This window comes from Cyprinodon variegatus, unplaced genomic scaffold (assembly GCF_000732505.1).
Source record: "Cyprinodon variegatus isolate N-32 unplaced genomic scaffold, C_variegatus-1.0 Scaffold124, whole genome shotgun sequence".
In the NCBI taxonomy this organism is placed as follows: domain Eukaryota; kingdom Metazoa; phylum Chordata; class Actinopteri; order Cyprinodontiformes; family Cyprinodontidae; genus Cyprinodon; species Cyprinodon variegatus.
The window spans coordinates 89,143-107,044 of NW_015150577.1; the positions used below are offsets into that span (position 1 = coordinate 89,143).

At 38.1% G+C, this 17,902-nt stretch overlaps 1 protein-coding gene across 1 annotated transcript in view; it reads left to right on the forward strand.

Moving 5' to 3' along the window:
• Positions 1 to 2,598: 2,598 nt before the first annotated feature.
• Positions 2,599 to 17,902, forward strand: part of b4galnt4 (beta-1,4-N-acetyl-galactosaminyl transferase 4) — a 212,030-nt gene continuing 196,726 nt past the window's right edge. Inside the window, exon 1 of the mRNA XM_015375728.1 lies at positions 2,599 to 4,072. Within this exon, the coding sequence (XP_015231214.1) occupies positions 3,931 to 4,072 (142 nt within the window). The 5' untranslated portion in view covers positions 2,599 to 3,930. The remainder of the gene's footprint in view (positions 4,073 to 17,902) is intronic.

The following is a 17,902-nucleotide window of genomic DNA, read 5'->3' on the forward strand; positions in this document are numbered from 1 at the left end:
TGACAATGAGTTCACTGTACTCAAATGGCCTCCACAGTCACCAAATCTCAATCCAATAGAGCACTGCGGCAGCTGTGTGATGCCATCACGTCAATATGGACCAAACTCCCTGAGGAATGCTTCCAGCACCTTGTTGAATCTTTGCCACGAAGAATTGAGGCAGTTCTGAAGGCAAAAGGGGGTCCAACCCGTTACTAGCATGGGGTACCGGGGTACCTAATAAAGTGGCCGGTGAGTGTATTTCAATCTTTACCAATTATGACCCCATTTATAATAAAAGCTGCTTTATTGTTTGCCCAAACAGACAGACAAAGAAATAATACTGCATCATGTTATTCCACCCTTTCTAATGACTTTTGATCAAATCGTTGCCCCTGCTAAAACTGAGAATCCCTGAATAATACTTATGGTGAGCTGAAATGAAAAAGAAGCGAAAAAAAAAAAAAGGCTAAAATAACAAGAACTATATAAATAAATCAGTGCAAAGCCTATAGAGCAGGAGTCCCCAAACTTTTTCCTGTGAGGGCCACATAACTTTTCCCGGGGTCAGTTTGTAACAGAAAAAATTTGACGATTGCAAGAGTGCCTAAATTTATGACGGGATTTATGTCTTTATGACGGGAGTCATAGTGTCTCCGCAGGTTATATTCTTTGAATACCGCCACCGCCTCTTGACAGACTAGACAGACTTTACATTGAACAAAAAAAATTATCATTTGTCCAATTCAGGTTTAATGCCCTGCACTCTGAATCAATCTTTCTCTTACCTTTTCTTTTCGCCATTATTCCGTTCGCTCTTTACGGAAGAGGATTAGAGCCATTGAAAAGAAAAAAAAAACTATTCAATTCTGACTTTTTTTTTCTTAATTAAAGTCAAAATTCTGACTTTTTCCCCAGAATTCTGAGAAAAAAGTCAGAATTCTGAGAAAAAAGTCAGAATTGAATAGACTATTATTTTTATTTTTTTGAATGGCCCTAATCCTCTTCTTTATCTCTTTGAGAAGGGCGGGTTTAAGATTTTATGCTGGGGGTTGCCAGATAGGGGCACAGACCCCAAAAGGGTGGAACATTGTCGCGTTATGTGTATGAAATAGTTACTAATAGTTAATAATGAAAAAACTTCATAATTAAGGAACATTTTATTGCAAATGTCCAACTTTAATATAAAAAAAAAAAAAAAAAAAAAAAAAACACATATAAAAAAACACTCTGGTATTATTCAGGGGGCCGGACCAAGTATGGAGGTGGGCCGGATCTGGCCCGCAGGCTGTAGTTTGGGGACCACTGCTATAGAGGGCTAATTTAAGCTTCTGGATTTACATGACAATGGGGGAAAATATGTTGATTCATTAAACAGAAAATGAATTATTAAAACTAATTAAAATGTTTTTAATTGGTATATTGTAAACACGGGGTAAATCATACAAATAATTTTAAAGGTCAATTCAATTCAGTTTATTTATATAACGCCAATTCACAACACACATCATCAAAAGGCACTTTACAGTTCATACAGTCAAATTGATTCAAAGTTTCTATCCAAGGAAAACCAGTTGATTGCATCGACTCATTGACTCGAATGCAATCCCTCACACTAAGCATGCTTGTAGCGACAGTGGAGAGGAAAAACTCCCTTTTAACAGGAAGGAACCTGCAGCAGAGCAAGCTCAGTGTGAGCGGCCATCTGCCGAGGCTGACTGGGGTTCAAGGAGACAGAAGCAGAGATACGAGAAGCAGCTATAAAAGGCGGTCCGGTCTAGGAAACACACAGCCAGGCAGACGAGCTCCGAGCCAGCTCCCATGCCAGAGGATGAAGAGAGCACATCCAGCCATTCTGTCAGAGAAACAGGACTACACTGGAAAAACAGGCTGAGCTCCAACATCTATAAACAAAGGTGTTGGTGGCAGCAGCACAGCTGAAAGGTCATCAATATTCAGATTTTATCTTTGGTAATAATTTATATAGNCTCACACTAAGCATGCTTGTAGCGACAGTGGAGAGGAAAAACTCCCTTTTAACAGGAAGGAACCTGCAGCAGAGCAAGCTCAGTGTGAGCGGCCATCTGCCGAGGCTGACTGGGGTTCAAGGAGACAGAAGCAGAGATACAAGAAGCAGCTATAAAAGGTGGCCCGGTCTAGGAAACACACAGCCAGGCAGACGAGCTCCGAGCCAGCTCCCATGCCAGAGGATGAAGAGAGCACATCCAGCCATTCTGTCAGAGAAACAGGACTACACTGGAAAAACAGGCTGAGCTCCAACATCTATAAACAAAGGTGTTGGTGGCAGCAGCACAGCTGAAAGGTCATCAATATTCAGATTTTATCTTTGGTAATAATTTATATAGGAATATTTTCTTCATCAAAATTATTTTTCTCTTGGTGTAATTTATTTATTTATTTTTTTTGCAGTCAACCCGAAACAAGATCATTTATATATGTGCTTAGGAGGGGCTGAACAAGTTCTAGGTGATGAATTCAGCTACTGGATGATGGATCATACTCGCAGCCTACCGAGAAACGCTCAGGTTGAACGTATTGATCCCGCCTCCTCCGCTCTGAGTCCTGACTTCTTATTGGTCGACTGCTCTGCCATTCCCCGTCCAACCAGGTTCGGTTGCTCCGCACCGTTGTGATGCTGCTCAAGTGATGGGCGTACAGAAGGAGGATACCCTTACGTGTTCCCACTGTACAGAGCAACAAAAAGCAAAAGATATTCTTTTCTGCTCGTGCCTGCTTTCTGCAGGGGCTAAAACCTCCTGGAAATCAGCAGTTTTTTAAATTTTCTCTCCTGCTCTTCTTTTCCTTTGTTGACAAACTGCTCCTGCGATGCTATTGCGGTCGCTTTAAAGGATAAAAGAAAAAAAGCTCCTGACAGGAGGCAGAAGCATCGCGGATATATCCCCTCATCATTGTGCATCACTTTAATCCAGGTGATCTTATTGGATTGAGGCTTCTTTCTTCGCATGCATGGTGGACTCGGACACTTTGGGGGGAATTGCACCTGCCATGAGAGAAAGGAGGACGAACAGAAACACATGGATGGATTCACTCCCTAGACCTCACATCGGACGGTTAAGTCTGAGCAACCTGATCTCTCATTGCTTCGCATTGGAGCTTTAACAGTTTTGTGTGTTGTTTTTTTTTTTACCCGTGTGAGAGGATGACAGCTGATCGCTCCTCCTCTCTGCTGACCGGGATAAAAAGGCGCTCCAACTGAGCGCGCCGCCTCCTCCTCAGCTGGGTGACAATAGATGGGGGCGCACAGGGTGGAACATTTGGCTTCCTCCTCATTAGGCTCTCAGTCCCTCAAAGATTTCACACAGAACGTTATTAAGCTGCCTCACTGATTCATTTCCCATTTCTAAAAGATCAGCCCCTCCATTAATGGGTTCACCTCTCCACATGGATGGAAACTTCACTTCCTCTTCTTGCTCCTCTTTAATGCTTTGCATTAAACCCGTGAGCGGAGGGGATGATCCTTGAGTGGCCGATGAAATAATCAGCGTCGCGGTGTCAGCAAAGGGCTTTGAGCCCCAGGGGATTTGGGTAGATTATCGCTAGAGTGCTATTTTGCTCATCCGGTCACACTCTCTGCGGAGCAGCAGCCTTTTTGTGATCGCTTTGGCCAAAGTGCATGTAAACTCTGAGAGAGGAGGAGGAGGAAAAATAGAAAGAAGCAGGAGGGGATTCTTAAAGCAATGCCTCGCATAGAGGTGTTTGGATCCAGGTCTGAGGACGCGGCCGGTTTGCCGTCACACCGCGGATGTTGCGGGATTTGACGCGCCGCGGGTTGGTAGTGAGCAGTGAGCGCGTCGGGATGCCGTTACTGTGATTTCCTAGAGTAGACAGAGAGAGGAGTCAAACAGCGCCTTCCAGGACTGCTCTCCCCGGACCCACGTCTCCTATCCACCGGAGGATGTTTCAGCGAGGATGCTGCGCTTCCCCGTGAAGAAGATCCGGAAGCAGTTCAAGCTCCTGCTGCTGCTGGTGCTGCTCACCTCGGCCGTTTGGTTCACCTATCTGCACATCAACCAGGGCAAGACCATCAAGCTGCACTTTAACTACGGAAAAGGTAGACAACAAACTGAAAATAACAAACAAACAAATAGGCTGGCGTCAAGGATGACTGATTATCTGAAATCTCTTTACTTCCCATAGTGAGCCACTTTCTGTAAATCATTTAAATTGACTTTTACCCTATCTCAATAAATGCCATTTTAATTGAAAAATTAAATAAATGAAAAAAGCGATTTGTTGCATTTTTGAAACCATTCTATAATTTTTAGCTTACATGAAATATAAAAAACGTGCTTCTTTCATGGCACCAATTTTGATTAATATGTGAGACAAATATGCTTTACTTGTAGGTCTAAGTCTATACAATATTGGGAAAGACCCTGACTGGGCAGTTTTCCTACAGAAACAAGGAGGATACGCTAAAAAGTCATAGATAAGAAAGTTAAATAATCAAAGAATCTTCAAGCACAATAATGGAAAGTTGTGTGGAAGGAAAAGTGTTTAAGAAATGGTGCATAACTACAGCCTTGAAAGGGTTTGGGCACCATTAACTTAATAAAGTTAAAATTTTTTAAATTCACATATTAAAATGTAAATGAAAGTATAGTTGCTACCAAAGGTAAAGCTTTTAACCTGAATAGTAAAGAGACTGCAGTAGGATGAATTTGCAATAGAAGAATAAATAATATACAGCTCTTTGTTGCTAATTAATTTCAGTGTGGATTGAAGCTATTGTCTGGATGAAAACGTTAGAGACACAGAATGTAAGTCACCGTGAGGTTTCCATGGTCAGTATTCATTTGGGGACTTATTGACAATGCTTATTGTGTTTTTTTTTTGTTTTTTTTAAACACCACAGCCATTGATCAGGAAATTTTAAAGCACTTAAGACCGATGTGGTTCATGAATTCTCATTCTTGAATGTAGCTCAAACAAAACCAACTCGCACCAAGTATCTAATGCATTTATGGCACAGTTTATTGGGCATATTTTGTTATGTTCTGGCATTTCTCTTTTAGAATTTTGAATAAAGCTTTATTTTATAAGAAAGTATAGTTTTGTATATGTGTAGTTTTGATGCAGGCAGCCCAACATGAAGAAAAACCTCTCATTGACTGCTTTCTTTTTCTTGTTTCCACCATAAATCAATCAAGAATAAAGATCCATCGTCTCCAAAATAGGCTTCCTTCCGTTACATTTCAATAGAAAAGAAAAAAGGCTCAGACTAGTTAAAGAAACCACCAACAAACAAACAAAACACCAATAGATATACATTTGTTTCGAGGAGGTTAAATGAATTATTAAAGCTAATTGTTTGAAATCAGTAAGTTAAATTGGTGGGGGAAATGGCCATACACTTTATTCAAATGCATCATTATTTATAAGTGGAAATGATGTGCTGCAGAAGCTTCTTTTAAAATGCATTTATCAGATAGAAAGGTTAAATTCAGATAAAGTTTTAGGCTGATCTTACAATATATTCAGCTATTTAATTATTATGTCTTTATATTTGTACAACAGAAGATGGGTGTATTTGTCGATTGCATTCAAAACTACAAGCTCAGCTCAAGTGATACTAAAGATTGTTGAGCACATAGTTTATCTGGAATAGTAGTTTTACTTATATGATATGATGGACTTTGGTTGAGTTTTTTTTTTTAATTTTTTTTAGCCCTATTTCTTTTTATTTCTATTATATTTTTCTTTGTTTACCTATATTCTAGTAATTTCCACACCTGTGACAGCCTCAGCAGTATGGTCTCTGTTGAGCTATTTTCTGCAGATCCAGGCAGTGCTTCACCTCCTTGCTCTTCCTCAGCTGTTTCTCATCCTGTAATTAATCAACCTCCACAACATTTAGGCCTTTCTGCTCAGCCACTCTTTGGTCTGATCCTCCTGTTTTATTTGTCAGTTTATCACCGGCTTCATTCTTGTCAGCTCCTTTCGTTCACCCCGCTGCTTCTGTCATGTCCTTTGTTTATTTATGACTATTAAACTTCACTGCAATCCATCCTGCCTCTTGACCCCATATGGATTCTTTGCCACTAAAACTTGGACAGCTTTAAAACCTTTTCCACCGTCTTTCACTAGCTATTGCGTAAAACTTTCCCCCAAAAATTACGCTAAAATACGTCATATAATGGATAACTCAGTTTTCTTGCAGGTTAACATTTGAAAACTATTGGTGCGTGTCTCCTTTTTAATGAGGATTTGAATGAGCAAAGCTACCTTAATAAACCTCATTAGTTACATTTTAATAAAAACATTTTGCATGGGCCTGCCTTAAATACCTAAGGGGTAATATTGTAATAATAACTGAACATTAAAATGATAATATAACATGCTTAAATATTATACTTCCTATGGCCTACACTAATTGTTTTTAAAGTGTAGATTTTCATCAAAATCATTCCAGAAGGAAGTGTAAATGTAATTGTAAAGTTGCCAAAATCAGCACAGCAGCAAATATGGTTCACAGAAAGGTAATTGCAGTCAGGAGTTATCCCAAGTTGCAATTTCAGTGTTGTCCTTATATGAATATGAATATATATTCACTTCATAGTCTCAATAAAAAGCCTTCCAAGAAACTCCAGCTCCAATATCACTCACTTTTTATTCTGCATTTAAAATTACCCAGTATTACTGCCTGAAGAAGTAACAAAGAGAAGGGTACATGTCTCATAAATTAACAATAGCTTCCTCCTTAGGCTAAGTAAGGAGCACTGCCATCCGGGGCCATGCCAAAAGCCAGGTCGTTGCTTTCCACATTAATATTCAAAGCTCTTTTCATGAAGGTGGCCCCACAGGTCTTAGGGAGCAAATATTACATAACAGGTAATATTATAGTAACAGGTGGCACATGGCTTTGAGATTTGATTCGTTTTTTATCATTTTACCTGCGTCTTCTTACCAAAGTGCGATTGCTGTTTTGGTTGTAATGGGTTGATGCTTAGAATGACAGGAATGTTTGATCTACATGGATGAATCGAGTCTGAAGCATGACTCTTGACTACGGCTGATGGGCTTCTTGTTTCAACTGCAGCTGTCAGTGTAAGGTGATACCTAATGATTACAATGTCCTTGATGAGTGTTCCCCGCATGCACATACACACGGCTAACCGAGATCATTTCAACGTCTCTGATCTGAGCTTTGGGGATTTCTTAGCAACAGACTGGGTTTAGCATTCTGATGACTGATGGAGGCACCATGGAGGCTGTGGGAGGAATTAGGAGTAAATATTAGAGCGTTGTGTGAAAAAAGTTTTTTTTTACAGTATAGGTTTTTAATATAGACTATATATATCGCAGAGTTTATTGGTAGTGCCAATGCAGAGATGGTGAGAAGTAGGTATTGCCCTTTAGAAAGTTTCACAACAACTTTTCTTAAAGCAGCTGAGCTGATTTTATCAAGTTTTGTATCCAAGGATTGTGCACCTAAGGTTGCAAAATCCTTTACCTCGCCTAATTTTGACAGTGAGTAAAATAAAATGGGTTTTATACAGTTATAATAAAGGACAAAAACTATGAATGTAAATAAACCTTTCATCTAAAAAAAACCCTCATCCTTATTAAGGAGAATCCATGAAACGGATCAGAAATCTGTAGGAAACTACCATCTCCATGTTTCACAGCTGGTAGTGTATGATGTTTTTTTTTTTTAAAGCTTAACCTTGACTCCTCTGTTCTGTTTGTCATTGTGAATTAACCAGAGGTGTCAAGTACCAAAGTACAAATATATTATTACCTTACTTAAGTAGAAATGTTAGCTATCTATACTTTACTTGAGTAATGATCTTTTAGACAACTTTTTACATCTAGTCCTTGCATTTTTTTTTTTTTTTGTATTATCGCTACTTACTACTCTTAAAATCTAAAAAAATGATTCGTTGGCTTTGTTCAATTAAAGCTTATTCTCGTTATGGTCTGTTGGTATATAACCCTTTAAAGCCCGATCCAAGAATAAAACAAAACAGAAAATTACTTTTTTTGGTTTGAAGTCCTTATTTGGCCTTTGAACAAAATATGTAAAAAGAAAAAACAGAAATACATTTTTGATATTAATAATTTATTACTATGCGATAAGTCAAGACTATTTTTTGTGTAGTCTTCTGCCCTCTGTTATCAGGTATATCTGATTGTGTACAATACGATTTTGAGCAAAGTTTTTACCATTAAATTATGCAAAAGGTGTCAGATGCAAAACATTTCAGAAACCGAATGTATCAAATATGATACATTTGGCATTACAGGGTTAAAAAAAAACAAAAACAAAAAACATTAAATAATTTGTTTCATTTAGACAAATAATAACATGGTGCTTGGACTCGGTGCTGCACCTACTTGTTATTCGCTACATACAAAAAATTAGTTTTTCAAGATGATGCAAATTTAAATTTGACACTGTTAACGTTAGTTATAAAAATAAGAAAATTAAGTCTAAGGAAAGAATCATCCAGGATTGTAGAAAAATGTTCCTTTAATAGTCTAGTACAGTAAAGCTTCTGTCCTTAAATTTTTTTTTCCCGCATTATTTTTACTTTTATACTTTAAGTACTTTTAAAAATGGTATTTTTACACTTTAACTTGCTTAAAAAGCTTAAGTTGATATTTAAGCATTTGTCTGTACCTTTATAACCATAGGTTGCTCCAGGTCAATATAACCAATTACTTTTTATTTAGGAGTTGCATCTTGGGTAATGGGCACTTTTGAACGAAGGTCACCAATGTCAGTCTGTGAGGGTCAATATTCTGAATGTTTTAAATGTTACTTCCAAGCTCTGTCAATAGCCCAAGGTGCACATGAGAATTGCTATTAGAATGGATAAAGTTTTTGGAGCAGCCCCGATCTGTAGTGACTCAGAACAGAGGAACCTACTGTTCAGGCAAGACAGACAGTGGGATAACTTAAAAAGCATGTATTAAAGCAGCGACGGATCATTTGCAGATCTGAAGCAGCAGTGGCTAGGGCGCCCGAGGCAGGTAACTCTGGCGAGAGGAAACAAGGGTTAGTGACCCTAAAAACCTGATGGATGATGATCTGAAGGTGAGTCACTAACCTGGTTTAGAGTTCAGACCTATCCAGAGAACAAGATGGATACCAGCCGGTCAGCTGACAATACGCATTGTTTGCCACACAGAGTTCCAGAGGCCGAAGCCTTGAAGGACATAGAACTGACAAGAGATCTGATCTGAGCAGGTGACAGAGGAAAGCAGGATAATCCAGAGTGCGAAGTCAAGAGGCAGAACCAGGTTCAGTAGTAAAATCCAACAGAATTTAAAGACGGGTCAGGCAAACAGATCAGAACATGGGCAGGCAACCTCAAAGGTCCGTAGACAGAAACGGGTCAGGATCAGGCAATTAGAATACATAATAAGTAATGCTATAGAAACTCTCACCATAGGTTCAAGAATAATCTGTCACTGATGCCACGGAACAAGCAGTTTAAATAGGAACTGGAACAGGTGGATCTGATGAGTGAAAATTAAAACTGGGCAGAGCTAGGCAGTTGGAAGAACTGTCCCAATCAGCCTTTCCCATCTGATCCTTTACAATGGCTTAAAACACAATAAGTGAAATCAAGAACCGATCAACATAAAGGTTAATACCATGATTTTTGCTGAAAAAATATTTTGATGTTACAAAGATTACATTTATGGTCCTAAGTTGACAAATGTTGTTGTAATTTCAAACCCCAAGGAATTAAAAATAATGTTAAACTGCTTTTAAAGATATTTCTGTAGTTTGGCTTTAATTACAAGTTTTGTGTTCAACCAATATTAAAACTAATTAAAATATTGACTAATGTTTAAATTAGTTTGATGTTCTTAAACGAAGCGACATTTTCACAAACATGAAAAGAAATTAGAAATCGGGATGAAGGCAAATACTGCATCTCTCTTGCCTATCAAACTTTAATGGCTGTCTATATCACAAATTATTCTGTCCCGTTAAATCTTAAATTAGGGGTCATTACATTTATTGACCCTTAGAGTTGTTTCTGGAGCAGAGAGTGAAACAAAGAGTGGCTTAATACAAATGTATTGTTTTTCTAATAGCTTCAGTTTATCTTAAACTAAAATTAAAATCAATGAATGAATCATACAGTCAATAAAATTAGGATTTACCCTTGTAAGAGAGACAGATATGTTTTATTTATGCAATATTGTTCACTTTGCTTCTCTCTTCTTTTCAACATTTGAAATTCATTTAACATGAAATCATTTATTGGCAACTTTGATTCAATAAGTAATTGAGAATCACACATGTTGCAAGATTGTAAAAATTATTTCAGTAGCATTTATTTTGAGAACAGTGATGATCAGATTAGGTATTATTAGGTATTCCTTTTCAAAATGAAAAAAAAAACAACATATGGTTTTTATATCCATTAAAGCGCATTCAGTTGTTAAATATTTCATAAATCTTGATTTTAAGCAGTTTGTCGCACTGTTGCCTTGCAGCAATAAGGTCCTGCGTTTAATTCCAGGCCTACGTTCTTTCTGCATGGAGTTTGCATGATCTTCCCGTGCATGAGTAGGTTCTCTCTGGGTATTCCACCTTCCTCCCAGAGTCAAAAAACATGACTGTTAGATTAACCGGCATTGCTAAATTGTCCTTAGGTGTGTGTGCATGGCTGTATGCCTTTGTGTTGCCCTGCAATGGACTGGTGACCTTTCCAGGGTTTACCTGACTGCTGGAGATAGGAACCAGCCCCACTGTGACCCTGACAGCTAAGCAGGAGAAGATGAATGGATTTCATAAATCCTCCCAAGACTTCATCTTAAATTTTAGATGTCTGTCTGGTGAATATCACTCCCATTTTTACTCACTAAGCCCTTGCAGGATAGTGACAGTTTCTTTTTAAACTCACACTTTGAAATGTGCTTTCTCCCTCTCTGCGCCCATCTGTCCTGATTATTACAGGTCACTATTTATTTTGAAGTAATTATTACTTGTGTATTAATATCATAATCTGATGATAATCTCAATATGAATCCCCCAGAAGGAAGTCCACTAAAATATGGTAAAATAATGTACACTTAACTATTAAATACCAGGAATCTCACACTGCATTTTAGACTAACTAGTGAAGTTGCAGGGTTTTTTTGTTTTGTTTTTTGAAGTGGAACATAACTCTGTCTCATACAGATTTAAGTTTCTAATTTCTTAGACATCGATTACATGGTATTTTATGGAGTTAACTAGTAGCTGTGACTAACTAAATGTTACCACCAACTAGGGCTGGATTTTATTGATTAATAAATTTATTTATTTCAGAAGAAATTTGGAAAACCTAGATTTTTTCCCTCTCCAATCCACTCCTTGGGCTTTCGTATCTCAGTTCATCACTTCTTATTCATACCTATATTCTCCTAACTGATAAACTAGTTCACCATGTGACACTGCTAGCTGCAAATACTTACTGTGTCATATTTTCATGGTTTGTTGTGAAACATAATTATTTCACAAGCTTTAGTTTTGTTGCCCTTGAAATTAAGTTTGCCTCCCAGAGGGGATACATGAAAAAGGAGTTAATTTTTCAGAGTAATGCATTTCATTGTTTTGTTACGAAACTTAAAGGTGTAGTGGTAGATTTTTGCAGAAACCTTCCCTCTCCACTTCCGCTCCAGAGAGGGAACACCTATTAAATGTGTGCGAGAGCGTGCACAATCCCATTTCTCCATGTGCATGCTCCTGTTTTCATCACTCATACAAGCTTAATTTCTAAAAGATTTGCAATTTTTCCACAATGTCAGACTTGCCACCGTTAAGGGAAAATTGTGACAAGCACGTAGGACGGCCTTACGCAAACATATCACCAGAATGATTGACAAGTAGGAGGACCACTTATTTTGATGATCCATCCTGAAAAAGAACATCCTCCCCTATACCTTTAAGTGAGATTAATTGGATTTGGTAGGAAAAGATTCAGAGATGAGAGTTTTAAATGATATAAACCAGCTCTAATACCAACAGTGAGAATTTATATTTACAATTTTTAAAATAACTTTTGTATATCCACACTGGGTCTTCTCAAACCCTGCATATTAAGTTTTCTTACTGCAGTCAGCTTGGCTGTGTGCTATACTTGAAAGCAAGGTGGCAGGAAGATGTGGACTGGATTAAAGTGAGGGGAGTGTACAAATGATTAACAAATGACAGAGGGCTCTATATTTCAGTATGATGTAAAAATCAATAAAATAAAAATGATAAATAAAATAAATAAACAAGAATAAATAAAAAATCAAGAATCATTTGGGGGTGGGCTTGAGAATATTTAAGGGAGGCTTAAGCTTCTCTAAAATGGACCCAGTGACGCCCCTGGATCTGACCTCAATCCAATTGAAAGTTTATGGTCAATGCCTAAAAGCCAGCTCCTTGCCAGGAATCCAATCACTGAATGAGGTTTACCCATTTCTGATAAGTGGACTGGTCAAATATCCAGCCAGAATTATGACTGCAGCATTTTGATGGATGCAAAGCCTGCAGTGCAGCCAGTAACGATCATTTGCTACGTTTTTAAACTAAATTTATTTTTTTAAGTTTGTCTCAGAAAATGAGGGAAAAAAACCTGTTTACCTAATTGCGGTTTTTAAGAATCATCAACCCGTTTGTTGTTGAATTATTGCACATAAAAACACAGGTTTTAATGCTCATTCGAATAACCACGTTAAAATTTTTTTGTATTTATAATTTTTCCATCACTAAGTGAACGTTTCTGCCAACATGTACAATAGTGTAACACTCCCTTTACGCTTAGAGAAAGTGAGTGCATTATGATTTGTGCTTTCCACATTTTAGGGTTTCTTCTAATCTCCAGTACTTGAGACTCATCAGCTGAGGTTTTCAGTGAAGGGAAAGAAGTTGCAATGCATGGCTGCACAGTCCTGTTTCCTTTTTTTCCCCCTAAGTGACCGTCTTTCGCTTAGCCGGCATCTGAGCAGGTCAAATCACTTAACCTCTTATTAATAACCCTGTCGTCTCTTGGAAGAATGGGTTTCTAACTGAGATGTAGCCATTGCATAAAGTGGGCGCTTTCACCAATTGTGTTAAGATTCTCATCAGTCTGGAAGATGTTTTCTTTTCAGCTACCAAACAAGAACCTTTGTATTTTATTTGTAATAGAACTATCCAAGGAGAGGTTAGATATGAAAGAGTTTTTTTTTTTTTTTGGAAAATTATTTTAATTATTATAATTATTATGGGTCTGTACCTGTTTGGGTGATGCTTATCTTGGAAAAAAATATAAACATGTTGACACAGCTGTCCTTAGGCTTTGTCAGTTTAATAGTAAGTAATGATACGTGAAGTGTGCACCTTGATGGACAATCCAGCTATTGCTGTAGTGTAATATTTCATTTTGATACAGATTTTCTAATGAGAATTTAAATGCAGCAGGTAAAAGTAAAACGCTCTGTAAAGCTTTTCCAGTGTAGTCCACTGTTTTTCAGTGTAGTCCTGTTTCTCTGACTGTGACTGGCTGGATGTGCTCTCTTCATCCTCTGACATGGGAGCTGGCTCGGAGCTCGTCTACCTGGCTTTGTTTTACCTGCAATTAGGGCTGCTTTTTACAGTTGCTTTTAGTATATGTGCTTCTGTGTCCTTGAACCCCAGTCGGCCTCGGCAGACGGCCGCTCACTCTGAGCCTGCTTCTGCTGGAGGTTTCTTCATGTTAAAAGGGAGTTTTTCCTCTCCACTGTCGCTATAAGCATGCTTAGTGTGAGGGATTGCGTGTGAGTCAATGAGTCGATGCAATCAACTGGTTTTCCTTAGATAGAAAACTTTGAATCAATTTGACGGGATGATCTGGGGAACTGTAAACTGCCTTGAGATGACATGTGTTGTGAATTGGTGCTAAATAAATAACCTAAATTGAATTGAATTAAAGTATGGGTGCACAGATTACAAATTTCTGATATTTAAAAAGCCTGACATGCTGATTCTGATTTTGACCAATAGGTTATGTTTTTCTAACTGACTGTCTGTTGTTGTAAGATCACAAGGCATAATATATTTCAATCTTATCTTCCTGAAAAAAAACATTTATCATCGCCAGTGAAACAGTAAGAACTTAAGAATAACTGCCCTCAAATATAAATTAAGGAACTGACAGTGGGTGGTTTTAGAACTTTACAGAGGTAGATTGGATTGGTGGAAAAGAATTTAACACTAAGTATCAGCCAATCACAGATCTCCCAAAATCAAGATAATCGAGGCCGATCGATCCACTGGCCGATACAGCCGTACACATTTGTCACATTACAACTATAATCTGTAATGAAATTAAAGGGTATTTATTGCTATAAACAAACAAAATATAGGGCGTAATTATGAAGTGGAAGAATGGTGACAAATACTTCACATGTCAGATATGCATGGTGCATGCTGAGAGGGAACTCGGGCTCAGACAAATTGGATGGAGAGAACTTGTTAATATAAGTCAAGTTTTGTTCAGTGGATTAAGTTTCAGACTCTTAAATGTTCATCTGAAATGTTTCTTTCTAGGTCTGGCAATACACATCTTGTTATCAACTCTGATTAGTTTCTCATTTTGTCTGCTGAAGGAAACCATCACTGCAGCAGGATGCTGCTAACACCATCTTTAACCTCAGGATGGTGTGCCTATGGTGTTGTTTAGTGTTAAATTTCAGCTTCCATGAAATAAAGGTAGGAGAGAACAACTAGTAGTGAGCTAGTGTAGGACTTCTCAGTTCCCATCTTTGAAGTCCGGGGTCCTTCACCTTTTAAATACGTTGTTGCTTCAAAACACCTCAAATAATCAGGTCATTAGTAGGACACTGGAGAACCTGACTCCTATGGAGTCCATAAGGTAATTCTATCATTAGATTGTGGAAGCAGGTTCAGGACGCAGGACATTAAGGACCATCATTGAAGAACCCTTCAACAGACTCCCGTTTGAGCTGTGAATCTCCTCCAGATGTAAAATCTGCCTTTTTTTTTTTTAGAGGTTTCTCAGATTAAATGCTGTCTTTGCCAGGACAACCCGTTTAAATAGATGGCCATATCTTGGTTTGCACTTTTTTTTAAAAACCCTTCCATTTCCATTTTCAGATGATTGGAAATTTCCTCTTGTCATTTTTTTAAAGCCTGGTCTCTGTTTTATGACCCAACGTTACTTTAAATGTCTTCAATGTTTTTTTTTTTATTTAGTCTTTTATTTAGACTCTCTATGCTGTTTGTTCAATAATATTCTGAAAACCCTCTAAACCCTGTCAGTTCAACTCTTCATTGAGTAGGTTGCCTTTGAAGATAATTTGTCAGACTGGGTTTTGTGTCATTTTATTATTATTAGAGCTGAGGGAGCTTAGTATGAATCAATCCCACACTTGTCAGTCTTGTTCGTAAAAAGTAACACCACGCAGTATTTTTATTTTACACCATACTGTTGCTATGCACTACTTTATGTTGGTCCATTGCATAAAATTACGTTAAAAAAAAACTTTTAAAATTGCAGCATCACAAAAATAGAAACTGTTTTTTTTTTTTTGTTCTTTTAACTTCTTAAAAAAGAAACATGTTTGACCCTTTTTGCAATTGACCTTTTACTGAATGATAACCATACTCAGCAGCTATGAGCGTCAATATTTTATAACAGGGTGAAATTGCAGAGGAATTGGTCACATCAAGCCCTTTTGGTACAGATTTATCATTTAGCAGCATAAGCTGGCCTCAGCTGCTTTGAAAAGAGCCATCATTTTCTGCAGCTAAATAATTTAGTACACGATGGAGCTGTGTGACAAAAAGGCGATAGAATAGTGATAGGCAGTTCACACACACACACACACACAAACACACCCCCCTACACCCACACACCGACCTGGTGATTTTTTTTTTTTCTTCATTCCATGACAGAGCTGTGAAAAATATCTTCAAATGGTGACATAATAAGGGCTCATTTAGGGGTTTAAACCTGCAGTGGGCCTTTTGGGTTTCCTCTTACTGTTAAAAGTTTAAAGCCTAAATTGTTTATCAGAGCTTTCGTAAATCAAATATCAGGTTAAATATACATACATGCATACATATTTTGATTATGTATTGACCATAAATTGAGGTTTTATTTAAATGCTAAATCTGAAGGAGAGCCAGAAAAATGTAATTAAACGACTTTCCCATCGTTGGATGGCCAGACTGGCCTTATTTAATCAGAATTTCAATGAGGAAGTGTGTTGGCAGGCGGCGTTCTACTGCATTTTAGATGAGTGGCACATTTTTGTGGCCACCCAGTTGTACAGCGCTCCCCTGTTTTCCTGCATCAACAGGTCCACTGAGGAGGAAAAAGACTGGTCTCTGCACACAGACCTCTATTGATTAACTCTGATTACACACATGAAGGGGCAAACATGTGGGTGCATACACTCAGCCGCCCCTAAAACAAACACAAATCTGCTGCCTTTATTTGTCAAAAAAATCACATAACACGCCCTGATCGTCAGCACTTTAAAGAAAAGGAAAGAGATCTGAGAAAGGAAGTCTCAGGGGCCTCGACAGATTGGTTGCTCGGTTGCCCATGGAGACAACATATGGGAGCAGGGCTTGTTGTGTGTGGAGCTTATTTTATCTACACCCGAGCATTAATAGGTTTTGATGAAGCATGCAGTTGCATATTAGTTGAGGATGAAACAAAATGTGATTTTTTTTTTCTCTATTTTTGCTTTGATTTGCGCACCGGGAACAGCAGCGCCACTCAATGCAATACAGTGTATTTATATAGTACCAATTCATGACCCATGTCATCTCAAGGCACTTTAGAGTCAAATTTTAAATCATACAGTTGGATTGGTTTAATGTTTTCTATCTAAGGAAGCCTAGCAAATTGTATCAAGTCACTGACTTTCAGAATTCCCTCCTTTTGGATGGACGTGTAGTACTGCACAGTTTTTTGCATTGTGTCATTGACTTTACAGCAGTCCCTCATACCCAGCATGCATTTAGTGACAGTGGAGAGGAAAACCGCCTGTTGGCATCACCACTGAGCGTTTAAGCAGACAGAGCACAGCCACACAAAACGAGCATATGAAAAATAAAAAAGTCAAGCCCTTATTCATATAATTCATTTGGGAGTTTGCTGTTTTCCTTAAAGTTGGATATATTAATTTTTTAAAATAAGAGCTGCAATACCCTTTTTGTATAATTGCTGTCACTTTGCATAGTGACGTCTAGGTGTAAATTGAAAGTGTTTGCACTTAAAATGTACCTCATCTCATGGCTCTCCCATGTTCACATGAGTCAATCCTTCAGGATCCTGCTTTCAAGGACATCAAACTCTCCAGCTGAACTGCATCCCTCCTCTGCCCCTTAACCACTTTTGCCTCACTGGCCTCCCTGTGGCTCCCCTCATTCTTCAGCCCTCATTTCACCACTAGTGTCAGACTCTCAGGGGGAAAAGACCTCTGTAATGTAGATTTACCTGCTAACTTAGATCAACTGCATTCAGCACCGATACCTTCTGCTGAGGTCTGAGCGCTAAAGACATTTAAATTTTCAATTGCTGCTTTTCCTCCTATTCTTTCCAGGTTGGATCTTCCACTGCTCACATGATTGTCCTGCTTCTCCTCTGCCACATTTTATCCCTGTGTGATATATTTACACACACCTCAACCTGTCATATATATATATGTGCTCAAACACATATTTACAACCTCTTGTAAATGACTAACTCATGCAACAGTAAATATAGTAAATTAGTGTCTCATATATGTGAGTGCCCCTTTATAGATTTAGTACCTATTCCTTCGAAGTTGCAAGAATAGATCGCCTTGTTGGGCGTGATGAATTAAGCGTGCTTACTCCTAAAAACCCTGATGCTAAGTCATTAACTTAGATCTTTATATGCAAAAATGTTACCTCTTTATTATTACTGTT